This window comes from Eumetopias jubatus, unplaced genomic scaffold (genome assembly GCF_037043125.1).
Source record: "Eumetopias jubatus isolate StellerSeaLion01/CBP00866 unplaced genomic scaffold, mEumJub1_p1.0 scaffold_10, whole genome shotgun sequence".
NCBI classification, from domain to species: domain Eukaryota; kingdom Metazoa; phylum Chordata; class Mammalia; order Carnivora; family Otariidae; genus Eumetopias; species Eumetopias jubatus.
In genome coordinates, this window is record NW_028274816.1 from 64,707,285 (window position 1) to 64,734,796 (window position 27,512).

General features: G+C 54.7%; 2 protein-coding genes across 3 annotated transcripts; one reads left to right on the forward strand and one right to left on the reverse strand.

Moving 5' to 3' along the window:
* ZNF135 (zinc finger protein 135) lies at positions 1 to 9,579 on the forward strand. Its single transcript, XM_028093313.2, has 4 exons — positions 1 to 143; positions 1,503 to 1,587; positions 4,039 to 4,165; positions 7,072 to 9,579. Exons 2-4 carry the CDS (start codon positions 1,555 to 1,557, stop codon positions 8,805 to 8,807), a joined length of 1,896 nt encoding a protein of 631 aa, XP_027949114.1. The 5' UTR covers positions 1 to 143; positions 1,503 to 1,554; the 3' UTR covers positions 8,808 to 9,579.
* Positions 9,226 to 26,513, reverse strand: ZSCAN18 (zinc finger and SCAN domain containing 18). Of its 2 annotated transcripts, XM_088027009.1 has the most exons (8): positions 26,433 to 26,513; positions 20,690 to 21,211; positions 19,978 to 20,040; positions 18,788 to 18,879; positions 17,527 to 17,626; positions 16,746 to 16,838; positions 10,716 to 10,923; positions 9,226 to 10,251 (listed from the first exon to the last, which is right to left on the reverse strand). In XM_088027009.1, the coding sequence occupies exons 2-8, from the start codon at positions 21,081 to 21,083 to the stop codon at positions 9,990 to 9,992; spliced, it is 1,212 nt and encodes a 403-aa protein (XP_087883135.1). In that variant the 5' UTR covers positions 21,084 to 21,211; positions 26,433 to 26,513; the 3' UTR covers positions 9,226 to 9,989. The 2 variants fall into 2 exon arrangements, with proteins under 2 accessions (XP_087883135.1, XP_027949148.1); XM_028093347.2 differs by lacking the exons at positions 9,226 to 10,251; positions 10,716 to 10,923 and adding an exon at positions 13,709 to 15,528.
* Between the last annotated feature and the right edge of the window lie 999 nt (positions 26,514 to 27,512).

A 27,512-nucleotide genomic window follows, 5' to 3' on the forward strand; every position in this document is an offset into this window, starting at 1 on the left:
CACTGCCCCGGGCGGGGGCGAGGCGAGCGCGGAAACAACCGGAAGTGCGCGCGCCGCCCTCTGGGAGATGTAGTTGGGCGCCGTCCTGCGCAGGCCCAGACCCGGCTGGTGGCGGCCGCGGCCTTTGTCCTGCCGTCCGGCTGGTGAGTGAGACTCGGGTGGTCGGAACGGGGGAGGCCGAGACGGGCGGGCATCCGGGGTCTTCCCGCGTGCGTCTGTAGAGTCCCCTTGGCTGCTTTGGGCCCGGGGCTGGTTGTTTCGGGGGCGGTGGGGGCGGTGGGGGCGGGGCCTGGTGGGCGGGGCCCGGGTTGGGGGTGGGGGTGTCTCCGGGTTCGAGAGGAGGAGTTGGGGCCGGGGTGGGGCCCCGGCGTTGGCAAACGGGGTGGGAGCCTCCGGCTTCGGGGCCCCAGAGATGCCAGCCGGTCCGACCCTTCAGAGACTGGAGCCAGCCTGACCTGCATCCTTCCCCTGCTTTGGTGGGACGTCCGGGATTTGGAGGGTGGGGAGGGCCGAGGCCCCACTGCGAAGTCATCCCTGGAGCTTCATCTTACTGAGCGGCTTCTCAGGGTGATCGTGAGGGAGACCAAAGCGCAACACTTTACTCCTCGCCGCCTAGGACCCAGGAACCAGACTCGTGATGTTAGTCATTGAGTTCCGTCCAGGCTCCTTCATTAATTCAGCAAGCACGTATTTATATGTCCGGGGGGCCGGGCCCTGTCCTAAACCCAAGAGCCCCGAATATTGTCTCGGACCCCAGAGCCCCCAGGAGAGTCAGGGAACACCCAACATCACCCAACAAGGTAACTCCCATCCTGGAAACTGCTGTGCAAACAGGACGCAAGTGGGACGGGACAGACTTGGGTGCCTAGGAAGCATCATCAGGGGGAGGTGCAGAGAGACGAGGGGAACGCTGACCACCTTGGGCCTGAGTTTCATCCGGGGCACTCAGCCGGGGATGAGGGCCCTGCATGTTGTGGATGCCGAGTAGATGCTCGCTGAAGCAAGAGGCTTTCTTCCAGCGCCGACTGCCTTCACGTGTGTACCGCTGTGTGCCAGGCTCCATATTCAGCCCTTGCCACACCCTAATTCCTATAATCTTTGTGCTGGGTCACCACTCTCATTCTATAGGAGGGGGAAACTGAGGCAGTGCCTAACGTCTCCATAACCGTCTAGCTTTCTGTCATAGTAACAGAAATAGTCATCACCCACCTAGACAACTGGGGGTGTGCCCCTTGCCCGCCCGTGGCCCTCAGTTTTCCTATTTGTGAAATGGGGTAGGGAAATTCAAGGTAATCTGTCAACAATGCCTGGAGTAGTACTGGGCACACAGCAGGTGCTTGGAAAATGCCAAGCTGAGGTTTCAGTGCTGTTGGGTTTGGCCCGGGTGCAGGGCTCCAGGCTCTAGCAGCTACAGCCCCTCCTACTTGCACACGGATTCCAGGGTGTGGGGTTTCTGGTCACCACAAGCACTCGCCCAGTCTCTCGCATCCCCTTACCCCCAGAACTGCCTACAGAGGAGCTGGCTGTTCCTGTAAGAGGCCAGAGGAGGAGGGAATGACTGCTGGGCTCCTCGCTGCCGGGGCGCCGGTGAGTACACCACCACCCTCCCATCAGGCCTCCCAGGCTTCCTCAGGTCCCCACCAGACTCATTCTGCTCTCGGGGCCTTCACCCTTACTCTGCCTCCTGCCAGGAATGTGCTTTGGCCAGCTCCATCTTCCTCCAGATCTCCCACCTCACCATCTTTGAGAGGATCTTCCTGATTCCTTCACCTGCCTTGTTCTACCCTGGCAGACAGCACTCAACCATTCCACTGATGTGTCTGGCACTTTCTCAACACAGGGTTCTGGTGTGTACTCCCAGCTCACTCTCTCCATCCAGTCCCTTAGGCGACAGGGACTTAGCACCTGCCACTGACCAGGTGCCCTTCCAGGCACTGCTGTAGGAACTGCAGGTACAGGAACAGACGAGCAAAAAATCACCATCCCTCTGCGGCTTACAGTCCCTACGAGGAATGTCAATGTGCCAAGTGTTGTGCAGGGAAATGAGGCCCAGAAGAGGGTGGGCTTGGGCACTAGGCATTAGCCAATAGAGCCCAGAAGGCCTCCCTGAGGAAGCGGCCCCCAAACAGAGACCTGCAGGGGGGTAGGCAGTGAGATCAAGGCCCACAGGAATAACGTTCCAGGCCGGGGGAATACCATGAGCAAAGGCCTGGAGGTGGAACCAACGGGGCACTTTCCGTAAGGGGCAAGCACACACATGTAACAGGAAGACTGAGAACGAGGTCTCCTAGGCCAACTGCCGGGGGCCTGGGGCCTTGGGAAGCAGTTCTGATCATCTCTGCGACGTGCAAAGGCCCAGAACACAGTAGGCACTCAGTGAATGGGTGGAAATGTGCCAAAGCCTGAGGTCAGTGCTGAACACACTTCACCTTATCCTGCCCCACATCAGCCCCATGAGGTTGGAAGGAGGAAACTAAGACCCAGAGGCACGTCACAGCCCTGAGGCCACACAGCTGAGAGTGGCTGAGCCGGGCCTGAGCCTCAGGACGCCTGGGCCCAGGTCAGACCACGTGTGCCCACCAGCACCCCCAGCGCTCAGCAAACATCCCACTGCCTTCGCGGCTCTTCTGCCAGACCTCTGCGTGGCTGTTCCAGCAGCGCCCCACCCATTTTCTCTGGAGCGCTGACCCCTCCTGGGATTTCATTTTTTGTCAGCGCCCAGACCCTGCAACTAGCACACGAGCACCACGTGGCCAGGCGTGTGTCTCTTGTTTCCCTGGCATCTGTGGTGCCCAGAACCGTGACCTGCGCTCACTAGGACTCTGCAGATAACCACTAAGACCTACTGAGTCTGGAAAATATAGCAGAAATGGGGAAATTGGTGAAAGAAAACAAACCCTCCCCAAGCCCCCCAGCACACCTACCTGAGTGGTGGCTCACAGAGGTAAAGCGCACGCTCTGTGCCAGGCCCTGGGCACACACATCACGTGAATTCCCTTACTCCTCCCCAACAGCCTTCTCGGGGAGTTCTCACAGACTCACAGATGAGGGCAGGGAAGCGCAGAGCACTTTACAAGATGGACCTGGGGCTGGAGTTTGAAGCCCAATCATCTGGGTCCAGGGCCGAGTCTTGATAGTGCCACGCCCCAGGTGCCTGGTTCATACCCTCTGCTGCCCCACATCTCCCCTTCTCTGGTGGGAGAAGTGTTAGCGGAGGCAGATGCTGCCCGTTGGGCCAGGACCCAGTATTTAGGCACCCTATGTCTTTGACACCCAACGTCAGGGTGAGGGCCGAGACTTTGCCTCTGCTCCCCACATACACCCCTTCCCCCTGCCATCTACAGCACTTCATTTGGTGAGATGAAACTGCCTTTGTGGAGGATGTCCGCCCCTGCCCCTCATGTGCCTTTAAGAAAATCATAAATTCCCCACCCAGGCACGGAAGAAATGGGCCTTGTGTGGGATTTCAGAAAACACAGGTGTGGGAGTGACAGGATCACCCAGGAGCCACCGTTAGCCTTTCTCCTTGGGGGTCATGTTTTTACCCCAATATGTAACTGTCCAAAATCAAAGACTAGGAAACGGTTCCCAGAGGTCCCGTTACTGGAGACCCCCCCATTGGGTTCACCTGCTTGTTCCCACCACTCCACTGGCTCTTTCACCCCACGTTGTATTCAGGAATCGTCACGCACAGCGCAGATGTACATGAGTCTGCGGCTTGGTGACTGCAGGTATGGACACCAGGGAACATTCTAGCTGATGCGTGGGAGGTTTTCTGTCCCCCCCCCTTGGTCACTGCCATGATGGCATCTCAGGGGTGCTTGCACGACTGGGGGGTGTCCTCTCATATCCTAAGACCCCCTTTCCTCCAGCAGAGCCCCCAGGCCCCCCAGGAAAACCGGGCCCAAATCCTCAGACCTGAGAAAACCCCTCCCCTGCTCAGCTTGGCTGTCGCTGTCCAGTAGCTGCTCCCACTAGCAGCCATCGCCAGGCTTGGCCTAGGTGAGGCCATCTGTTTGTATGTGACATTTGTTTCAGGAGCAAGTGACCTTTGAGGACGTGGTTGTGGACTTCACCCAGGAGGAGTGGGGGCAGCTAGAGCCTGCCCAGAGGACCCTGTACCGCGATGTGATGCTGGAGACCTTCAGGCTCCTGGTCTCTGTGGGTAAGGCCACACCTGAGCCCCCGATGGTCTGCCCCCAGCACAGATCCTAATTCTCCTGGGTTAAAAGTAGGGGCAGGTCTAGGCCTTAAAAGCAAATACCTGGGATGAGTTTGGGGCCTTAGATTCCTGATGTTTGGTTGCAAGTTACAGATCCCACCTGAAAAGGCCAGAAGCAGAAAATCACGGGGCGAGAGGGCCACAGTGGGTACTGTGGCTGCAGAATCCCAGGGCAGGCCTGAGTTTTCCTGTGGCCTTTCAGGAGTCCCCTCTCTTCATACCCCCTCCCTCTGGGTCCAGGGCCGAGTGTTGACAGTGCCACCTCTTTCTGCCTCCGTTCACAGACGGGCCCCCTGGAGGTGAGGAGAGCTGCCACGGTGCCTCTTCTGTGTCTGAGACCAGCCAAAAAGACAGGGTCTGTGTCCTGGGCCCCCATGGAAGGCCTGTGGGTTATCTTGTGTGGCAGCCCGGTCCCCTCCATGCTGGTCATTGTTGCTAGCGGGCGGGGGAGGCAGCAGAGCTTGGATTGGCCAGGGCTGGGTCACACATCCCCCCAGAGCCAGGGTTGGGGTCCCTCCAGGGCCTGACACCAGGGCCTCTTCCACAACTGTGGCCTCTGGGGACTGCAGCCAGGTGGGTCCCGGAAGGAAAGTGGAGCGGACAGAGGGGTGAGAAGGGTCCTGGAACACAAAGGCGCACCTGTGGGTCTCCCCTTGAGCAGGATGCTGGCTCCCCAAGCTGGATGTCATCTGCCTGCTGGAGCAGGAGGAGGAGCTGTGAGCGGGGGATGAGGGGGTGCCCCGGGGTACATGCTCAGGTGAGGGGAGAGCCCTGCAGGGCTGGGAGGAGCCCATTCCCCCCCCCCCGGGGGCATTCTGTCTCCATATCTCCTCTGGCGTTCTTCTGAGCAGATTGACTACTCAGTCTTTCAGTAAACGTGCACCAAGCACCTGTTCTGCTGTGAGGGAGACCTTCAGTGAATTCGCATTCTTGGTGAGGGAAGGGGCACGCGGTAAAGAGGTCGAATGATAGCTGCACAAGACGCTCACGGTGGATGATGCGTGCTGAGGAAGCAAACACGGGTCACAAGGCAGAGGCCAGGTTGTGCGGAGGGCCTGAGCAGAGATGAGGCAAGCCTCTCCAGGGAGGTGACGTGTGAGCCACGAGTTATGAGAACAGTGCCACCATGAAACAAGCTGGCAGAACAGAATTCCAGGCAGAAGGAACAGCAAGTGCAAAGGCACTGGGGTTGGGCAGCAGCCTGCTCTTCCTATGTAACAAACACTCCAGCCTCAGTGGTTTAAACCACAGAACCTTTTACAACTCATGTATCTGTGGGTCGGTGGATCCAGTCTGGGCTTTTCCACGTGCCCGTGGGGGCTGTGTTCTTCGTACATCTCATCCAGCTCCTGAGACCAGTACCAGCTCTGCAGGAGGTGGGGCTTCCTGGCACTGGTGTCAGGCCCTGACCCAGTTTAAGCAGCAGCCCATCACCAGGGCCCAGGAGAAATGGCCAGTGTGTGCGAGGGGTCACGACTGAGTCTCTCCAGCTCCAGGAGTAACCAGCCCTTACCTAGGACACTAGCTTCTTATGACTGTTCTAACAAAGTACCACAAACGTGGTGGCTTAAAGCAACACGAATTATCTTCCTGTTCTAGAGGCCAGAAGTCCAAAAGGGGTGTCACTGCACTGCGGTGCAGGAGGCGGCAGGCAGTGTTCCTTCTGCAGGGCGTGGCAAGAACCCATTTCCTTTCACTCTCCAGCTTCCAGCGGTGCTCGCATTCCTCGACTCACAGCCTTGTCCGTCTTCCGAGTGAGCGTGGCCCTGAGGTCTCCCGTCACTCTGGCCCCAGCCCTCCTACATGTCTCTCTTTCACAGATGAGAACTCTTGTGATTGCCTTGGGCCCACCCGGGTAATCCAGGGTAACTGCAGAGGATTAGCTAATGTCAGAGGACTAGCAACCTTCCTTCCTCACTGGTTCTGGGAATTAGAACGTGGACATGTTTGGGAGCCACTGTTTTGCCAGCCACACCTGGTGTGACCTTTTTTTTTTTTTTTTCTGAACACTTCATTAGAGCATAACGTAAACGGGCAGGGTGCCCACCTCACACCTTTAGGCCAGTCTGGTGTTGGGGTGGGGACGGCATGCCCTGAGGCCATGGCTGTGCAGGGCAGACTGGGTACCAGGGCCAAAAGGCAGTCCTGCCAGGAAGGAGGAGGAAGGGATGCGTTTGTTTGTTCGTTCAGCGTGTCTGCCGGCCTCTGCTGTGGGCGGGGGTGCAGCGGTGACCACAGTGGACAGAAGCCCTGCCCTCAGGGAGCTCCCAGTGGGTGAGGCAGACCCGGCAGACCAGACCCAAGTCCTCTTGTTCGCCTCAGGTCATTTATCCCTGCTTCTGGCGACACACATCTCAGCTGTCTCCGGGCTGGGGGAGCTGGCGGTTTCTTCGCACCTGGCTGACGTGGAACAGCAGCAAGAGACCACCAAGAAGAAACTGGACCTGAGCAGTGGGAGGGCTGGCTGGCTGGTCCTTCACCAGGAGGCGGCTCTCCTCCATCATCACCTGGCACTTGGAGGCTGCTTTTGCCAGGGCCTGGGGCATCTGTCGGCAGCTTCCCTAGATGCTCGCTGTCTGCCCCACATCTCCCCTTGTCCTCATTCCGTGTGCTCCCCTTGCAAGCTCCCTTCGTGTCTCCATGCCAGGCCCCCCACCCCGACTACCTCTGTGCTTTCTCTCCTGCTCCTGTTCCTTCCCTGATTTGCAAAGCTGTATTTTTAAGTGGTCAAAGCCACCTGTGCCTTCAGCCTTTCAAAACCATCAGTTTTAGTCTTTAGCCACCCACCCACCACAAACTCTTCCCCCCAAACTGAAATTAAGGAACATCTCCATTTTTGTTCCTTTTAGATTTGGAAACTCAACCCAAAACCAGACTGTCAGCTCCAAAGCAAGACATCACTGAGAAAATAGCTAGCAGTGTCCTAGTGGAAAGGTTCCTGTGGGATAGTCTGTGGTACCCTGAGGGTGACGATGCCGAGGGCCACTGGGGACAGAGTCATGAGAGCCGAGACAGCCATGTGGTGCGAGTAGCCTTCACGCCTGTGAAGACACCCATGCAGCAGCAGCAGCAGCAGCAGCAGCAGGGGAATGGGTTCGGGGAAAACTTGATTCTGAACCCCAGTCTCCCACCTCAGCCACTGACGCCTGAAAGACAAGGCCTCCACATGCTGGGGACACGCGGGAAGAGGGGCAAGCCAGACCCAGAGTTCAGTGCTCAACAGAAAGCAGATGCAAAGGAGAAGCCCTACAAATGTCAGGCATGTGGAAAGGCCTTTAGTCACAGCTCGGCACTTATTGAGCACCACCGAACGCACACAGGAGAGAGACCTTATGAGTGTCACGAATGCGGAAAAGGCTTCCGAAACAGCTCAGCACTTACCAAACACCAGAGAATCCACACCGGTGAGAAACCTTACGAGTGCACTCAGTGTGGGAAAACCTTCAACCAGATCGCCCCACTGATCCAGCACCAGAGGACTCACACCGGGGAGAAGCCGTACGAGTGCGGCGAGTGCGGCAAGGCCTTCAGCTTCAGGTCCTCCTTCAGCCAGCACGAGCGGACTCACACCGGGGAGAAGCCGTACGAGTGCGGCGAGTGCGGCAAGGCCTTCCGGCAGAGCATCCACCTCAGCCAGCACCTGCGGATCCACACGGGGGAGAAGCCGTACGGCTGCCGCGAGTGCGGCAAGGCCTTCAGCCACAGCTCCTCCTTGACCAAGCACCTGCGGATCCACACGGGGGAGAAGCCCTACGGGTGCCGCGAGTGCGGCAAGGCCTTCGCGCAGATCACACCGCTGACTCAGCACCAGCGGACCCACACGGGGGAGAAGCCGTACGAGTGCCGCGAGTGCGGGAAGGCCTTCAGCCAGAGCACGCTCCTGACTGAGCACCGGAGGACCCACACCGGGGAGAAGCCGTACGGGTGCCGCGAGTGCGGGAAGACCTTCAGCCACAGCTCGTCGCTCAGCCAGCACGAGCGGACCCACACGGGGGAGAAGCCATACGAGTGCAGGCAGTGCGGGAAGGCCTTCCGGCAGAGCACGCACCTCACTCAGCACCGGAGGACCCACACGGGGGAGAAGCCGTACGAGTGTGGCGACTGCGGCAAGGCCTTCAGCCACAGCTCGTCCCTCACCAAACACCAGCGAATCCACACGGGGGAGAAGCCGTACGAGTGCAACGCGTGTGGCAGAGCCTTCAGCCAGCTCGCCCCCCTCATTCAACACCAGAGGACCCACACGGGAGAAAAGCCCTATGAGTGCAACGCCTGTGGCAGAGCCTTCAGCCAGAGCTCCCTTCTCGTAGAACACCAGAGGATTCACACCAAGGAAAAGCCCTACGGGTGCAACGAGTGTGGGAAATCCTTCAGCCACAGCTCATCGCTCAGCCAGCACGAGCGGACACACACGGGGGAGAAGCCGTACGAGTGTCAGGATTGCGGGAAATCCTTCCGGCAGAGCACGCACCTCACTCAGCACCGGAGGATCCACACGGGAGAGAAGCCCTACGAGTGCAGGGACTGTGGGAAGGCCTTCACACACAGCTCGTCCCTTACCAAGCACCAGAGAACTCATACTGGGTAGGCCCACATCACGCTCGCCGGGACATGGGAAGGCCTTAAGTCTAGCTCCTCCCTTACTAGACCTGACCCAGTCATTCTCAGTGGAAACAATACAAGTTTATGCATATGCAAGCCTTTGCACACAGTACATGCCCCACACACCCTCAGAGAGAAGTGCTGGAAATGACTATGGGAACGTGGAACTCTGGGTCATCCATCCCTGGATATCAGATCATCCAGACAGTAGTAGGGAAATGTGGAGTTAATCAGTGTTGAGGACCTTCAGTCATGAGTGCCCACTAATGCTACATCATAGAACCTAGAAGAAAGAGAAATGAAAAAAAAAAAAAAGCGGATCTGGAGATGGCTTCTGTCCAAGGATTCACGATATTCCAAACTAGAGATTTTCAAAGCAGATGCTTTTTATATACAAGAACCAGATACACTCAGAATTTATCATTATTGCACATGACATTCTTGGGAGGGGTGCTTATGAATGGTGCAAGGTGACTATAAATTTTTCTACAGGACTCACAGGCATTAGAAACACAGATGTTGCTGTTTCACAAAAAGGAAGATATCCTTTGTTAAGCCACCATCTTATGAACAACAGCACCTCCACACTGGAACCTTATGTTTTGCAAGGTTTATCTCTTTTGAGAAATGTACAAGGTAATCCTCTCTTGATTGTTTTCATTGATTCTTCTTCCTGGTTTTTAGACAAGCTTTTGTTTTTGTATAATTTATCTTGAAGGTCCATAGTATTACATTAAATCCTGAATCCACTAACAGCAGTCACTCTGACAACCACGACCCTTGAATGGTGACTTGCCATCCTCATTAGAACCCATATTTAAATTACATTGGCTGGATTTGGTCACCAACCATCAGGGTTATATCAGGCTTGGTTTTCCAGTCATAATGCTGGGATATGTTTCCAGTTAACTTGAAATTTCTCCCTTGGGGGAAGGACATTACAGATAGTCTTCCAACCGTCCCCAGTATATGCTTGTGCAATGCCTCCTCTCCCTTTTTTGGAATTAATCTCATACTCATTTATAAGCCACTTAAGAAAACAGCCATCTCCGGTAGAAACAATGCAAGCCACATTGGTAAATTTAGCTATTGTCATAGTTCCATTTAAGAAGCAAGAAGAAACAGGTGAAATTAATATCTGTCCCTATATATCCCAAATGTTACCATTTCAACGTGTCACTCTAAAAAGCCACTGATACGGTATTTTGCTTCCTTTCTGTATAGTACATCTTTGAAATCCAGCGTATATGTTGTTTGCGGCACACCTCAGTTTGCTGTAGCCTCCTTTCCGGTGTTCATTTGCCAGAGGGAGCCAGCCAGTGGCTGGACTGGACTGGACTGGGTGGCTCAAAAGCCTCGGTCTTCTGGTCAGCCTTTTCCTTGGGCTTCTATCCTTGTGTTGCGTCTTGTCCTCAAGGGAACCAGATGTACTGAGAAGATGAGCTTTTTTAGGTAAATGGCATGACAGGCTCCTACCCCTGAATCTAGTGTAGAAAACAGGTCATGCCAGTTGTGCACAGTTCAGACTCTCTAGGATGATACTTCTCATCGGAGAACACTGCATTTGGAAAACATGTTAGGGCTCCTCTATTCGAGTTCAGCTGAGTAAAAATGGAACCCAACCACACTCTTGCAGTCCTTTGAAAATGCCAGATCACTGAGAAATCGAGTCACACAAGCTCCTGTTGTCCTGCCCCCACAATGACACACACAGGAATACAGCCCGGAGTTGGGGACCATGAGGAGGTGCCCACAGTATCACATCTCCCCACCCTCGGAGACGAGCATTCCCTCCCTAGCAGGGCCGCACCAGTGGAGAGAAGTTGAAGTTAAACCCACAGTGTCAGAAAAATGGCAGGGGCAAGCACATTCCTTACCAGAGGGCCTCACTTACTTGGAGAGTTGCTGGTATGTCTCAATTGACACAAAAGTTGAAGACCAACAAGGAAAAATGAAGGGTGTGAAATAGAGATTCAGAAGAGGCCATGCAGTTTCCGCCTTGCTCACTGGGATGCTTGTGTTTGGAACCCTGAGACACCACGTAAGAAGTCCAACTGCCACCAGGCCTCCGTGCGGTTTCCTTGATACTTTTAATATCCCACCTAGGGCCAGAAAGGATTTCAGCATCTCATTTTATGTAGCTTTTCTCTTGGCTTTAATTTTTTAAGAAAACTCATCATGGCTAAAACTTAAGACTCAAGGTATACAAATGTCATAGTGGTTCCTAGTGTGATTGGGCTGTTTGCTTTCCAAAGCAGTCACACTGGTTGACAATGATTTACAAAGCTCTCAACCCAGATCACAATGGAAGGCCTGATTAGTCGGCTCAGGCTCCCACAACCGAGTACCACAGGGTGGGGGCTTAAACCACAGTAAATAATTTTCTAACAGTTCTGGAGTTGTTCTTCGCTGGAAGTCCAAGACCAAGGTGCTGTCAGGGTTGGTTTCTAATGAGACCACTCTTCCCAGTTTGTGGATAGCCACCTTCTCACTGTGTCTTTGCATGGCCTTTCTTCCATGCACACAAAGAGCAATCTCTGCTCTGCCTCTTATAAGGCTATCAATGCTTTGGGATTAGGGCCCCACCCCTATCACTTCCCTGTAGGCCCTATCTCCAAATATAGTCACATGAAGGGGTCAGGGCTTCAGTGTATAAATTTGGGGGGTGGCAATTCAGTCTATAACAGAGGGTATTTAAGCATCTTCTTCACACTGAAATTTATTCCCATCTTGCCAGTTTTCCATTTGTGGGATTTGCCCTTCCCTGCCCACTCTGAAGTCATCCTCGGACACCCTGTGGAAACTAGCCAGGAACTCCATTCCGTTCTTTGTGCCAGTGCATCTGGGGCTCTCGCTTGCCCTCCAGATACCATGTCCTTTTTGAGTCGTGGCTCAGAGCTCCATGATCTGTACACTTTCCAGCCCTCCCAACTCCATTGGAGAGACCAGGGCCACCTTCTTGTGCTTTCCATCTGCTGCATCTTTTTTTTTTTTTTTAAGATTTTATTTATTTGACAGAGAGAGAGACAGCGAGAGAGGGAACACAAGCAGGGAGTGGGAGAGGGAGAAGCAGGCTTTCCGCGGAGCAGGGAGCCCAATGCGGGGCTCGATCCCAGGACCCCAGGGTCATGACCCAAGCCGAAGGCAGACGCTGAACAACTGAGCCACCCAGGTGCCCCTGCTACATCTTTCTCAATGAGCAACATCCCTACCCCTTTGGATGGGAGACCCTCCGCACAAACCCAGTGCCTCTAATGCCTAAACTAACCCAGCGTCCTCTGAGATTAACAAGTGGGAATACCTGGCTAAATTTTCTCTCTAGAACAAATCATTCGTGTGTTCTACCATGCCTTGGTCAGGATGGTCGTGGCAGGGGAAGAGCAAACAAATCCTGACATCTTTTCAATGGGTTTGGTTTTTGTAGTGGTTTGAGAAAAGCCAATTCTGAAATGATTCTGAGAGGTATTTTAGAATTTAGCATACTAGTAAATATGCTGATTTTAGAGTTCTCACTACTGACAGAAAAAATACGGAAGTAGTAGAATGCAAATGGAAGTATTGCTGTATACGCATGTGTGTATGCATGCATATGAGCACACATAGGCCTTTTTGTGTAGCTGTGTGCATATATACGCATTTCCCAGCTCTCCAGTAGCAATGAATAGACCTGGCACTCAGATTTGGTCTCACAGCATCCCCACTAAAAGGAACAAGTTCTTTGGAACTGGAAAATAGCTGATTTCAGGGTAGAAACAATTTGGGCTTGGAATAGATTATACTAAAAAGAAAAGGATTGTTCAAAAAGTGGATGCATGTCACAGGGATGCAGGAGCCTTTTCGGAGGGATGCTCGTTGACCACATCTGGGACAACTTGAGTGCCAAAATAAGGGTGGTGCTAAGTTATAAAACTTGAAAAACCACTGAAAACACAGGAATCCGTAAGTCTGTTCTGATTTTAAGAACACAAAAATGGAGAGAAAGGAGGTGCTGGCTTGCAGCAGAATGCCCAGGGCTGGGTGGTGAGCCTGGAAGGAGAGCTGGTATCAGGTAACCACAACTCTGCAACCATCATGGCAAGAGCCATCAATGGAGGATAAACGGAGGGGCGTTTTGGTGAGAAGCAGTGTATTTGCATCATCTTAAAGTGTCTCCCCACAGACTGCTTATTAGCTAAGGGAAAAGTAACCATAAGGTGGAGAAATTGAACAGTACTTTGAGCAAAGGAATCATCACCAACAGTAGTAACGTGGACCTCAGGCACTCCCAGGTGTGTGTGGGGGGCATGAATCATAGGCAAGCAGGGGAAAATGTTCATATAGTTGGGGTTGATTTTTCTGTTAAGTTTGAAATTATTTCTAAATAAAAATTTAAAGATATAAATAAAAAAGGCACCACAATCTAGCTGTGCACTAAAAGAGACCTCAGATGGGAAACGGGCAGATGGAGAGCCAGGCTTTCTGATAACTTAGGACCCATCAGTGGCCCTGAAGCTGAAAGTGGAGCACCTCAGGTGTTCCCTCTGTGGCAGGAGAGGCAAGCTCATGGGTTAGGCTGGGAAAAAAAAAGTTCAGAGGGCAAATACAGGTTTAAAAAAAAAAAATTACCAGAGCCACACCCAGCTTAAGATGGGGGTGTTGGGGGTAAAGACAGTCCCAGACCCTCACACGTGACTGGGGCCACGAGATCATGGCTCTCCAAGGATACTTGAGTGGAAGTGATAGGTGTCGTCTCCCAGCTGAGCAAGTGTGGCTTTCCCCATGCGCTCCTGGAGTCCAGTGGAGAACACAGCCACGACAGGGACAGAGCCTGGATCCCCAAATCACTACATGGAGCAGAGCGCCCCTCCCATCCACACACAAGCAACGGCAACAAACACAAGACTGTCATGTGAGTGCGAGAAATAAATCCTTTATTGTGTTAAGCATATGTGATTTAGGCATCGTTACAACAGACTGCCTGCTCAAACACCATGACGGAAAGAGGCACCAGTTTATCTACAAGAAGCAGTTAGAAGTTTATGCTCAGGCAACAGAAACAATGCTGTAATCTGAGATTAAATGCAAAAATAAAAAGATCACCTATGTAGCCCAAGGAGTTCCGCCTGCCCAGGCAGACACATCTCATCAACCTCTACTGGTGTTTTCAACCTGCTATGATCATGACCCTCCACACTCTGAGTAAGAAATACATCTTATACTGCAACCAGGTCTCATAGATAGATATATGGCTGAAAAGTTTCACAAAACATCATCTGCCTTTACTACATGATGAATTTTTACCTATTTAATTCTAATTTCATTGTGTTGTAATGCTGGTGGCCACCCACTAATTTGATTTCACAATTCACTAATGGGCTGAGATGCACAGTTTGAAAACACCGTGTTACTAGGCTCCAAGCATTTCTGTGATCTTTGTTAAGCCACTCCACACACGTGGACAACGTGCGTGAACTAGAAAACAGTTTGCTAGTGAGGATTCAGAAGTGAACCTGACATCAGGTGTTTACGAAAGGACCCAACGGCCTGAGCAGAAGCCCTGGGGAGCTTGAACAGGAGGAACAGGGACAAGGCTGACTTCAGCAAGAGCTAGCCGATCACACACTTTAAGGCAACTCTACACTCTGCACAATGACAACGTTCCAATGCGCGGGTGGTGCTAAAATGGCTACAGAAGAGGAGGAAATCTTCTTTCACACCTGACAGCTCGTGCTTGCGTGTGGGCATCTGCATGGGTGTGTTTACAAGGAGACAAGGGCTTCTCGAGGGCCCTTCCTGGGTTCTAAGTGCTTTAGCCACACGAGCTCATTTAGAAAACAGACAAGACTCACGTCCACATAGACAATGCAAGAAGCCACACAAGGGTTTCAAAGGAGCCAGACACATTTGTCTGGAATCCTGGGCAGGCGAAGTTGTCCTCTAGGGACACTTCGAGCAAGTGGCTCATCTCTGCGCCTCAGAGTGCACAGGGAAAACGTCACCCGCCACGCACCCCGTGCGCCCACTGAGCCTCTCACTGGCGTGGGTTCCACACACAGCAGGGTGGGGTCCCAGGGCCCTGCCCAACGCGTAGATTTTCTCCTTCTCGTGGGTCTTCTGGTGCTCGGCCAGGGCTAGGCTGAAGTGGAAGGTCTTCCAGCAGCCCTGGCACGCATACACCTTCCTGCCACTGTGGCTTCTGAGATGATCAATGAAATGTGAGATCCACGCAAAGGTTTCCCCACACTCGCTACACGCGTAGGGCTTCCCTCGGGACAGCCCAGGCTCATCGGCAGCAGGGCAGCCTCCCGCAGAGCCATCCAGGTCCTGCCTGGCCAGGGACCCTGCGCTGTGGCCAGCTGCATCAGGCTCCCTCACGTGGCACAATGGGTGGTTGCTCACACTGGAGACACACTCGGGGCCCTGCCCACCCACATCCTTTGGGCGGGGTCTCTTTCTTCCAAGGCCTTGGTGTGGGGTGGCTGGCCTTATAGGCACAGTAAGGCTCCCCCCAGCTGTGCCCCTGTCCTGGGCTGGCTCCCGGATGACTGACCGCCTGTGGGCTATGGTGACAGGGCTTGGTTCCCCCTCCTGAGGCTCCAGAGCCTTCTGCAGCTGCTCTTCCTCTTCTGGGGCAGCACCCGTTAGGGGGCAAACGAGAATTTCCCTCGTGATCCTCTCCATCAGCGTCTCACACATGTTCTCTTTACCTTCCTGCCACCTCCTGCCGCCTGGAACAAGGTCATGACGTGAGCAGCCCCAACTCCCAGCACTAAGAAGGAACCTGCCACGTGGGCAGGAAAACTAACAAAAGGCACAGGCCAGCCACTGTGAGACAGGGCAGGATGGAAAGCCAGAGCAAGGGGGAAGCGGGTGAGGACATGAGGAGTGCTTGGCATGCACACAATCGGCCAATTCCCTCCACAAACCCAGGGGCAACGGATTCAAACAAGATCACTCAGAAGACTGCCATGTGTCCCCCATCTGTTTTCCCTTCTTTGCAGTCCCTGAGCTCACCACTGCCTGCCTGAAGACAGTCACTCCCAGCATGTCTTGCCCCTGAAGTGGCCATGTGACCGAGTTCTGGCCAATGGGATGTATGTACAAGTATCAGGTGTGGGGAAGGGGGGGTCTCCTCTTTCCTGCAGCTGTCGACGTGAGCTGCAGCAGCCGTCCTGAACGGTGTGTGAGTAGCCACTGGCAAGGGAGCCATGAGCTGGGAGGAGCCCACATCCTCACCAGGAAGAGCCAAATGAGACCTTGTGCGGTAAACTAACGTGTTACAATGGAGGCCCCCCCAATGAAGCATGCCTCCTGGGATTCAGGCCCTTGGGAAACCCCCCCCAAACACACACACACTCTCACACATACAACCCGTGTACCATGCACACTAGCTTGATGATGTAACCTACTGTGGTCTATGGGACATGAAGCATGCATGACGCAAGCAAAGGCCCGCAAAGCACCCACATGATGGTGCTTACCCTCCTGGAATGCTCCCTCTATGAACCTCGCTGCCACACTTGAAGAAGCTCAAGCTAGCCACTTGGAGAGGCAACGTGGAGAGCCCAGGCTGATGGCTGCAGCTGAGCTCCCCATCAAGAGCCAGCACTAACTGCCACTGGTTGAGTCAAACCCCCCAGGACATCCCAGCCTAGTCAAGCCTCTGGATGGTACACAGCCCAGCAGCCACCAAAGGGAGAACAGGGGCCCAGCCAATCTCAGTCCATCCACAGGATCGTAACAATCAACACTGCTGTTATTCAAGTGACTTCCCTACCTCCTGCTCTGACATTTGGGGTGGGGTGGCAAAAGTAGGGGACACAGGGTGGGAGAACAGTGAGGTCAAAGCTGAGGTCTTTGCCAAGACAAGCAGAGCTGTGAGGAGTTTCCATCAGCCTCTGAAAGAAAAACACACCCTCCACCCTGGCCTGACCACAGCTCTCACCTGAGAAGCTGCCTTCTGGTGGTTCTGTTTCAACCAACCGAAGTTCCTCTGTCTCCAGCCTGCAGGCATCCTCAGGCTGGGCAAGCTGAAACCCTGAGTGGGATCAAAAAAACGAAAACAAAGAGACACTGAAACCAGACTAGAAACAACCGATGCACCTCAAGTCCCACAGGCTGGCCAGGGTGGGTACTGCAGCCCTGATCCTTTCCTCTGCCCTGGGACACCCGCCAAAGCTGCACTGCTTGGAGCCCTGGAGAGCTGGGGGCTCCCAGAACACTGGGAAAGGGGTGAAGAAGAGGGTCCACAGAGGAAGAGCTGGAAAGGCCAACAGAAGTGGGGAAATTCAAGGGAGAGCAGTCAGAAAAAGCCCATAAAACTACAAGCATAAACAGCTCAGAAGTCTGTGTTGGGTAGGGCCTGTATTGTGGGCAAAGATGTCCTCACAAGAGGGAGCACCCATGAAGGCCAAGAGGCTCCATAACTGCACCAAGGAGGATGGGAAAGTCAACAAACACACTGGGGCCAGAGGCCTTTCCACATTCAGAAGCTTCAGGTCCTAGAGCAGGGGCTGCAAACTCGAAAGGCTCTGGCAGGCCTCAAATGTGTAGATCGAGAAGGGCAGGGCCAAAGTGGGGACCCTGGCAAACTCGTTCACAGTCAAATACATTTAAAACACTGTGGGGCCTTAACCAAAGCCCCATGCGGGAGTCGGAAACCCCTATGCCACCGCTTTTGGAAGAGGCTGGAGGGTACAGCATGAGGCCGTGGGGACAGGTCTCACCCCACAAGAGCAGTTTCCGGAAGGCCTTCAGGTTCTCCTCCGCCGGGTCCAGGTGGCCCCACTCGCCCAGGTACAGAGGCACCTCCGGAAATGTCAACTTCTGAAACGGCACCACCACCGTGGCTGAGGCTTCCCGTGCAGAGGAAGGCTGGACCCTTGGTCCCACAATCCCAGTGAGCACAATGGGGGTGGCACTATCCTGGGGGAATCCCCCCGACCACCATGCAGGTCCTGGATCCCGGGTTAATGCAAAGGCAGGGTCTCTTGGCCTCAGAACTATGGACTTTCTTTTTTTTATTCCTAAGATTTTATTTATTTATTTGATGAGAGAGAGAGAGCGAGAGCGCGCACCAGCATGCACATAAGCATGGGGAGCAGGAGCGGGAGATGCAGGCTCCCTGTCGAGCAGGGAGCCCGAATGCAGGACTCGATCCCAGGACCCCAGGATCATGACCCGAGCCAAAGGCAGACACCCAACCGACTGAGCCCCCCAGGCGCCCAAGAACTATGGACTTTGTTTTGGCGGGGCCTGTCCCGGGCACTGCAGGGTGTTACCTGACCTCTTCCCTCTGGATGTCAGCAGCACCTCCTCCCCAACAGAAGTACTGACAACCAAAGCCGTCTCCAGGCATCACCCAACGTCCCCCAGAGGGGCAAAACCACCCTGGCGGAGAACCACTGCTGCAGAAGGCCCCAAAGTCTATCTCCTCCATCCCTGCACACCACACAGGCCCCAGGCCAGCACCCAGGGCACCAGGACAGCCACGCTCACTGCTCTCAGGAAAAGCAGCCACCGTGACAAAGGCCACGGGGTCCATAAGGTCTGCAGGATGTGTGTCCTGGGCAGAGGAGCTGTGGCTAGCAGCGATGGTGCGCCCCGGGAGAGAGGAACAGTGTCCTGGTCACAGCCAGAGGGACGCGGGCCAGGGAGCTGCCACACGCCGAGCTGGTGGGTAGCCGACCAAAAGGGGGCGCCTGTCCAGGGCTCCCAAGGGGGCGGCGGCAGCACTCGGGCCCCTCGCTCTGATCCCAGAGAGAACTTTCCTCGCCTCACCCCCACCCGCTCTCGGCCGGGCTCCTCTCTTGGTGTCCCGGGGATTCAGCAGGCTAGGTGTCCGGCCCTGGAACCTCAGCCCACCCCGGCTCCTCCTGGGGCAGCTGGCGCATGTTAACGATGCAGGGAGGGAGAGAACCTCACAAGCTAGGGTGACAGATCCTCCTCCTTGGGAACAGGCCCTATGGACAAGCAGAACCCACGCACCTTCGGCTCAACCTTTGCGGGCTTGGCCTCTTCAGCCTTCTCGTCGCCGATGCTCCCCTGCTCCAGAAGCACAGGGTCTAGAGTGGGACAGGCTGTGGGAGAAGGGGAGACAAAGCTGAGGAGACTGGTTTTACACAGCTGGGCAGCCCAAACCAGTGAGGGAGACCCCACCGCCTCCCTGCATAGGCCCCAGAAAGAGAGTGAAGAGTTCTCAGACTGCGAGAAAGGGAGGCCCATGTCACAGCACGTCCCAAGAGACCCCCACAACTGTCCTCAACTGACAGAGCAGAGCAAACCAAGAAGAAAGCAAAAAGAAGCTTTGGGGCCTTCTACAGCAGTGGCCCCAGATTTTCGAACTAAAGCCACGAAGCAGAGAACACTTTCATACCCATTAGCTTGGTGGAAATCTTAAATAGCAACGACATACAGCGCTGGCACGGATGTGGGGACATGGACACCCTTGTACACAGGCACCATATGTGCTACGGAACTTCCACAAAACCACGCAGAAATGTCCTTTGTCCTGTGATCCCGAGGAACCCACCTACACAAACAAAACCTCCCACACCAGGTACAAGCCTGAGGACATTTTACAGCACATCTGTACGAAGAGGCAGAAACCTTAATGGCAGTAAATCCCAACTCCAGGACAAGGAAGGGCAGATCCTGTGAAATGCCATGAAGGTCAGAAGGATTTGGCACTGGCTATCTGTCCACCGCCTGGAGGGGCCTCGCTGGGTGAGATGTTGCTCCACGCAAACAGCATGAGCTCAGGCACAAATACATCACCTCCAGGGAAAATGGCCGCAAAACCCTCTGAGCAAGCTCCTGGGTGAGCCGTGTGTGCACGGAAGAGATGTGCAGAAACACATGAAGGTACACAAGCCAGGGGGCACCACTTGGTTTAGTTTTAGAGGGCATGTGGGGTGGACAGAGTACTTTTTTCTATCTCAATGGCTTTCCCTGTTAATAGTAAAGCACATATGACTTGTAATAATCTTTGAAAACAAATTTAATTATAAATACTTGTCACATTCACCAGAGTGTACAGAAAGAAGTCAGCACAGACTTCGGAGACCTCGGTTACCTGGCCTCCCTTGGCTCCCATGATAACCTGCATGGCGACTCCCTCCCACCCTCCCCAACCAAACCTTGGCCCATACCCGCCCAAGGGCTAGCTGGTCACTCACAGGTGTCGGGGGATGCCTGGGTCTCGCTGGATTCCAGGTCTTCACTGGCCCTCACGGGCCCACCTGGTAATAACAGACAACAAAGGCTCAGCAAGCTTCCCAACACTCCCCTTTCCTCAAAGCTGTGGAGAGCCCCATGGGAGACTCAAAAGCATCCCGGCTTATACTCAAGGGGAAAGTGAGCCCAAAAGTGAGAGATGTGCTAACAATCACACAGTAAACCTGCAGGGGGTGGGCATGAACATAGGCTTCTGACCCTGAGCCCAAGGCTCCAGGCCCCCATCACCACCAGTCCCTCAGGTTCTGCCCTCAGATGTGGCAGAGGCTCGGCCCACCCAGCCCCACTGCGCCTCTTCTTACCGTACTGAGGGAGTAGAAACAAATGCCCAGAACATTTACTTAGTTTTTAAGGGGCTGGTTCCCTTCTGCTTTTTTGTATCTGGAAGGCAGACGTGAGGGCAGGAACCCAAGCAGATTTTCTGGCCCATGAGGCAACTCTGAGGATGAAGCCACTGGGCAGGGTGGCGAGGCTGTATCCCCCACCAGCTCAGGGCTGCTCACCTCTGTGCCTCTTATACACGGTGGAGCTCAACTCTCAGGTAAGCCACTGACTGGTTTGGGCTCTATGCTGTCAATTTTACTCCTTCCGGGGCTCACCACCCCAGTTCCCATTTCTTCTATGGTCTGCTCTCCTCTGGGGTGGCTGCCTCACCTGGCTCTTCTAGGGCCTTGGTAAGGTCCTTCACCAGAGAGGCTGCCTTCGTGCAGCTCTCAGGATGCTGTGCCACCACCCAGGGCCGTACTTTGTCAGGCAGGACACTCAGGAACTGCTCCAGCACCAGCAGCTCCAGCATCTGCTCCTTGGAGTGCGCCTCGGGCCGCAGCCACTGGCGGCACAGCTCATACAGCTGGGTCAGGGCCTGGTGGGGCCCGGCGGCTTCCTGGTAGATGAAGTTCCGGAAGTGCTGGCGGGAGAACTCAAGGTCCTTCCCGACGACAGTCTTGGGGTCCTCCTCTTGGTCCTCAGCTGCTGATCCTAGCATAGGCAGTTCTGGGGGAATCAGGGAGCTCCTGGGGGTGGCAAATGCCTTCTCCAAAGGCAACATCTTTCCAAACCTGCACTGGGAAATGTGACTAGCCAAGGACAGGGCACGTGTTGTGGAGGGTGAGTTCACGTAACTGCAGCTGCAAGGGAGAGAGCGGGATGCTCTGGGACCTCCGCCAGAATCCAGACCTGCACAGGACAGACAGAGATGCCCCCACAGTGAGAAGAGAGCCAGGGGGGTCCATACCAGAGGAGAACAAGCAGGGTCCCCGGAGCTCACCAGTCCCACCCACTACACCCAGAGTCCATGCAGAATTATTTCCAAGCAATCTGCTTGTGAAGTAACAGCAGGGTTTCACACTTATATAGACAAAAGTTAACATAAAAAGTGGGAGGTGGAAACTCATTTTGTAAGACTGGTGTTACCAGGAATTTAAAAAAAAGTCAGTCACAGCTAAAAGAAAAGTTACAAGATCTCACTTTCAAAAATGTAAAAATCATAAAACATTACAAAACTCATTCCAACAATGTATACTCAAAGCATGTGATATCATGCCAAATTTGGGTGTATCCCAGACTTCCTTTCACCTATGGAAGGGCCAGGTATCATGACTGTTCCTCCTATTAAGACAACTAAAAATCTGAAACACAGTTGACCCTCGAATACTGGTTTGAACCACATGGTCCACTTAAGGTTGATTTTTTTTTTTTATAAATACAGTACAATACTGTAAATCATCCTTCTTTACAACTGTAACATTTTTTTCTCTTATTGTAAAAATAGAGTATTTAAAACGTGTTATATACAAAATGTGTTAACCAACTGATTATCAGTAAGGCTTCCAGTCAACAGAAGACTACTGGTAGTTAAGTGTTTGGGAAGTCAAAAGTTATATGCAGATTTTTGACAACGCCCTAACCTTCAACTTGTTCAAGGGTCGACTGTAGATCAGTGAATAACCAGTATCTATTTCTGGAAATGGCACAGGACTGCAGACCCGGCCTGACCCACCCACGGAACCAGGTGGGAGGTGTAAGAACTTGGCCAGGAGCAGAGTACAATGGTGGGGGGAGAAGAGACTGTGGTGTTTAGGTCCTGGGAGTTCACGTCCTGCTCGGCCCTCTCCCCACCCCCAGCTGATCCTGATGATCCTGAGAGAAGCGAGATTTGGGATGTTTAGGTGAAATCTCGTTTGTAACTGTTGGCGAACACTGAGCAAGGTGAACGACAGAACCCAGCAGGCCACAGCTGGCCAGGCCTCCAGCTATTGGCTTCAGGCTCCCGATGCTTTCACTGGCTGTGAGCACACAGGGCCCTGAGTGAACTCCAGCTCCTCCCAGAACCTGCTAGGTCTGCGCTTCTCCCTGTGTAACCAGAAGATCCACAGACCCCACTGGGAGGGAGACATCCCAGACAAAAGCTGCACCCAAACCCAGTGGGAATGCTCTCCTTGTCTGAATCACAGAAACCAACGTTTTCTTCCAAACCATCTGAGAAATTACAGAAAATGTGTGTGATCACAGCTGTGGTGAGGGTGTTTTCTCAGCAATACCACTCGTACAGAGAAAACCGCAATGCGGGACCAGGCATCAGTGACCACCTCTAGGGAAAGTGAAGATCTGCTCTGACGTTTCACCGGGGCATGGGGCCCAAGGATGTCGGCGCTGTGGGGGTGTCTGATTCCATTTATATGGAGTGTCCAGAACAGGCAAATCCACAGAGATGGAAAGTATACTGCTCAGGGGCTGCCAAGGGCAGAGGGGGTCAGAGTCAGAGTGACTGCTAATGGGCCCAGCATTTTTTCCTGGAATGATAAACTGTTCTAAAATCAACTATGGTGTTGGTTGTACAACTCTGCAAATATGTGAAAAATCAATGAGATGCACGTGTTAAGCAGAGGAACTCCTTTGGTATGTCAAGTATATCTCAATAATAAATGTTAATCATTGTTAAAAACAGAGAGCAAAAAAAAAAAAAAGGTTGGCAGAGGCCCCAGGGCCCACTGCCCCCCTCTCGGAGGCTAGACTAGGGTCGGAAGACATGCCACGCAGAGTTCCGTTTCAGTCAAGGAAGACACAGCTATGCCACGCCATCATTAGCCCCCATCTTCCCCCTCCATTTCCCTTGCACACCCCTACCTCACCCCACCCTGCTCCCTACAGCACTCTTCTGGACCCACACAGGTCTGGGCTCTGAAGACCTTCCCTCCAACCACGTCTCCTCACTCCCTTCCACCTGCCTCCCCCGCTGGAATGTAAACCCCAGGAGAGCAGAGATTACTCACAGGAGGTCTCTGGGCAGAGCCCGGCTCAGTATTTGTTGACTACATAAACTTTTTTTGTCAACTTACTTTAGAGAGAGAAAGAGCACAAGAGGGTGGAGGGGCAGAGGGAGAGAGAATCTCAAGCACACTCCCCCAAGCACCGACCCACACGGGGCTCCATCCTAGGACCCTGAGATCACAACCTGAGCCAAAATCAAGAGTTGGATGCTCAACCGAGTCACCCAGGCACCCATGCACAAATTATTTTTAAATGGTTCCAGTTCTCTACTGAGAGGCATGCTGGCTATTCCTAATTTTTGTCGGCCATTACCCTCAAATCCGTGTATCTGGTTTCAGGCTGGGGATGTATTTGGAAGGTAAAAGTAGAAGTGGGGTACCTGGACCACTGGGCATGTGCTGTGACCCACAGCAGCCCATAGGAGGCAACCCAGCCCCTGCCACCCACTATAGTGGTGCTCACCAGGGGGCTCCTTCCTCACACCTCTGCACCGGGGACCCTCAGACCACAAAATCTGCTCCTTGCACTCTGTCAGTGAGCTGCTTGTTTTTCGATGGCATTTTTTTTCTAGCTCCCTTTCTATTAAGTAATTAAAGTGGTCTCTCTGGCTTGGTCTTTTGCCAGTGTCCCAGCCCGTGGCTTTCTTTTCAGTTTACGCTCTTTTGGCTATAAGGTTCTAATGTTTATTGCCAAATTTGCTTTTTTTTCCTCTAAATAAATTTCTGAGTTCCATAACTTGTTTATAAAGCGCTTCCTTCCCTACCTCAGGATTAGAAATGCATGCACTCTTGCATTTACTCTGCTGGGCCACGAGTGGCAAATGCAGGACAGTCTCAGTTGTGACTACTCGACTGCCTTGTGGCTAAAGCAGCCAGAGGACCTGTATGCTCTGGGCCTGGCTGTCCGCGTTACAAAACAGGGTGCTGGCTGGCTTGCCAGACTCTAGCTTTTTTAACCATGTTGCTGCCGTTAACTAATCTAGAGCCTCACCCGGCAAGAGAAGTACTGCCAGCTCCACCCAGCCGACACAGCCGCATTTATCGCAACAGGCACAAGACCCATGGAGCTCTACGCGGCATATGGGCAGATGTGTGGTCACACACAAAGTAATTTTCATTTTCTTAACATACCACAGGCATGATCGTTCTGTGGGGAGCCTGTCTCCATAAAGTTACCTTGAACTCGCAAATATGTACGTGCACAGGTCTCATCTCCCTTCATCGGGGCCTCACAAACTGGTCATGCTGCTGCAAGGACCACCAGAGCTCTTTCCTGTCCTCAGCTTCCTTGAGTGAAGCCATTCCCCCAAGTTCCTCTTGGCTCAGTGACCAGGAGCTACCTACCCCCACCCCCATCACACACACACCTTGGGGCCACTGGGGATTTGCCTCAGATGGGGATGGAAATTTCCTGGAGCCCAGGCTCCCCCTGTACCCCGCCAGACAACTCCTGGGATGCAGAAGAAGCCATGAGGGGGTGGGGGGGAGGGCCGGTGAGCTGAGAGGTCCCCAAACCCTGTGGGCCTCCTGCAGGCAAATCCCTCTCACACTGGGCTAAGCAGAGCTCAAGCTTGGCTCCTAACTCCTCAGCTCTACCTCCAGGCCTGCCCTGCCCCACTTCCCCCTCTCCACATATGCCCATCTCATTCACAGGGTCTCTGGGCCTCAACCAGTAATTACTTACTCATTACAAAGGGGGGAAAAGTGCCCTTAGAATGAAAAAATGTGGATCAAGGGATCATCCTTAACAGCTCAGTCGTCTTCTATGGTCCCTGCCAAGAGGGCAAACTCTGGATCCACTCCCGAGGACAGCCAGACCCAAATTTAAAAAATGCCCTGCACAACTGGCCTGGGCTTCCCAAAAGCCTCAAGGACAGAACTCCAAAGTCAAGAATTCACAGACCCAACGAACAACACATACACGGCCCTGGACCAGAAAAGGTACGGCACATTGTTGGGGTGCTGGGGGCAATGGGGGACCGACCAAACCCTGGTACGGAGAGAGGATGGTGGGGCTGTCCAGCTTAGCCTCCCCGGGGTCAACGAAGATACACAAAAGACGGGAGAAAGGAGTGGGGGAGGAGGGGGAGGGGGGAGGAGGAGCGGGGAGGAGAGGGAGGAGGAGGGGGAGGAGGGGGAGGAGGGGGGGGAGGGGGAGGAGGAGGGGAGGAGGGGGGAGGAGGAGGGGGAGGAGAGGGAGGAGGAGGGGGAGGATGGGGGAGGAGGGTGGGGAGGAGGGGAGGGGGAGGAGGGGGAAGGGGAGGAGGGGGAGGGGAGGGAGAGGAGGGGGAGGAGGAGGAGGGGGGAGGGGAGGAGGAGGGGAGGAGGGGGAGGAGGGGGAGGAGGAGGGGGAAATGTACAAATGTACAAAATATTAAGAGGTGAATCTGACCAAAAGACGTGCAATTCTAAGACCTTTCCCTCTGAACATTTTTTTTAACAAAAGGTCTGAACAGTACCCTCAGTCGTCCCCACTCCCCCTTGCCGGCCCCTCCAGCAGCAGGAAAGGGAGACCCCCTCCCGCCCTTCTCTTGGGCTTCCCGGCCCAATGCAGCTGTTGCTCGCACCGCAACAGACGATGCGCCCCCGGGCGCCTGGGCAGAGGCAGGCGGTCCGAGGGCGGCAGAGACTAGCCCTCATCCAGGCCCCACCTCGGCCCCACCCCCGAGCGCCTCCGCACCGCCCCGGCTCAGCGGAACGCCCGCTCGGCGCAGCTCCGCTCCCTCCCCGCTCCCGCAGGACGCCACAGACTGCCGCTCCTCCCCCCAGGGACACCCTCGGCCGTCCAGTCCCCTCCCTCCCCCAGGCCGCAAGAGGGGGGCCTCAAGCGCTCCGCGTTCCCACGCCCAAGAGCGGTAAGCCAGGCCCCCCGCGAGCTGCGGTCTCCCAGCCCCGTCCTGCCCGCCCCACGCACCCCCCTCACTCCCACCCCAGGGCCTCCCAGCCTCCTCCCCTCCCCCTCCCGGCCCCACACCGCAGAATCCCCTCCTCCCCTCCCCCACTCGGGGTCGCTCGCTGCCCCCACAGGTCCCCTCCGAATGCAGCTGCGCGGCGCACACTCGCGGGACCGCCACGACCCGCTCGGGAAGGGCACATCGTAGCGGCCCCCGGCGGCCGGCCAGACCTACCTCTTGCGTCGTGGTCCCAGGCCGGTTCCAGCCGCCAGGAGCTCGGCGCGATGGCGTCAGGTCAAACTGCGCGTGCGCGCTGGACCTGCGCCGCGGACTACGACTCCCAGAATGCAGCGGGCCGCTCCCCAGGGCGAGGGCGGGGCGAAAAAAAAAATGCAACGGCTGAATGGACAGCCAATCAGAGGCAGAGCTAGCCTCCCGCGTGCCTGCGTCATTTTCGATCCATGGCAACGCAGTAAAACTAGTGGAGGGGAACTAAAATACCGCCCTGAGAGGCCGAGACGCGGAGAGACTGAGGCACTGAGAGACAGAGACAGGCAAGAAGACGCTGAGACGGCGGAGAACCCAGAGCCCTGCATGCCCTAAGACGGAGAGAGCGAGGGGCAAGGAGACCAAAGTCTCAGGGTGTCGGGGATGGCGGGGTTCACAGAGGAGCGCAGGAGACCAGGGGAGGCCGACACACAGAAGCGCCGCGAAAGGAAGGAAGATCGAGAAGGGGAGGGCCCGGGACGGCGCAGCTCAGACCTGGAGAGAGCCGGAGGCGGCTACAAGGCCAGGGACACGCAGAAGTGGGTAGTCCCGCAGCGGGGGCAGCAGAGAGAGAGACCCAAAGGCGGGAGGCCGTGACACAAGCAGCAGCAGAGGGGGAGACAGAAACGGTGAGAAGTGGACACGTGGGAACCGACGGAGAGACCCAGAGCCTGAGCGACAGCCGCGGGGACACGCAGACGCAGACGCACGGAGGCCCAGGGGCGCCGATTCGCCAAGAGGGGAGGTTGGTTCTGCATATCCAGGAACGGGTAGGATTGGAAGACTGGCCTTGCTGGGGGCTCAGGAGCCACTGAAGCCGAGGGACACGGAGCAGAGGCCACTGCGGTGAGCGGTGAGCTCAGAAGCGCAAGGCGGGAGCCATCACTTCACTAGACTGGACCAACAGGGCGGGCGCTAGGGCGCGCGGCTTCCCATTCCAGAACTTTCTAGATAACAGTTTGTAAGACCGATATTTGGGGCAAACTGATTTTTTTGAGGGGGAGGGGCAGACAAAGAGGGAAAGAGAGAATCATAAGCAGGCCCAGA

What these genes read in the sequence shown, in the direction of transcription:
- ZNF135 (XM_028093313.2), top strand. Translation starts at nt 1,555, where the DNA reads ATGACTGCTGGGCTCCTCGCTGCCGGGGCGCCG. An exon ending in TCCTCGCTGCCGGGGCGCCG is followed by an intron (nt 1,588 to 4,038) that starts GTGAGTACACCA and finishes CATTTGTTTCAG; the next exon opens with GAGCAAGTGACCTTTGAGGA. An exon ending in CAGGCTCCTGGTCTCTGTGG is followed by an intron (nt 4,166 to 7,071) that starts GTAAGGCCACAC and finishes TGTTCCTTTTAG; the next exon opens with ATTTGGAAACTCAACCCAAA.
- ZSCAN18 (XM_028093347.2), bottom strand. Translation starts at nt 21,083, where the DNA reads ATGTTGCCTTTGGAGAAGGCATTTGCCACCCCCAGGAGCTCCCTGATT. An exon ending in CCGCAAAGGTTGAGCCGAAG is followed by an intron (nt 17,627 to 18,787) that starts GTGCGTGGGTTC and finishes GTGCCGTTTCAG; the next exon opens with AAGTTGACATTTCCGGAGGT. An exon ending in CCGGAAACTGCTCTTGTGGG is followed by an intron (nt 16,839 to 17,526) that starts GTGAGACCTGTC and finishes GATCCCACTCAG; the next exon opens with GGTTTCAGCTTGCCCAGCCT.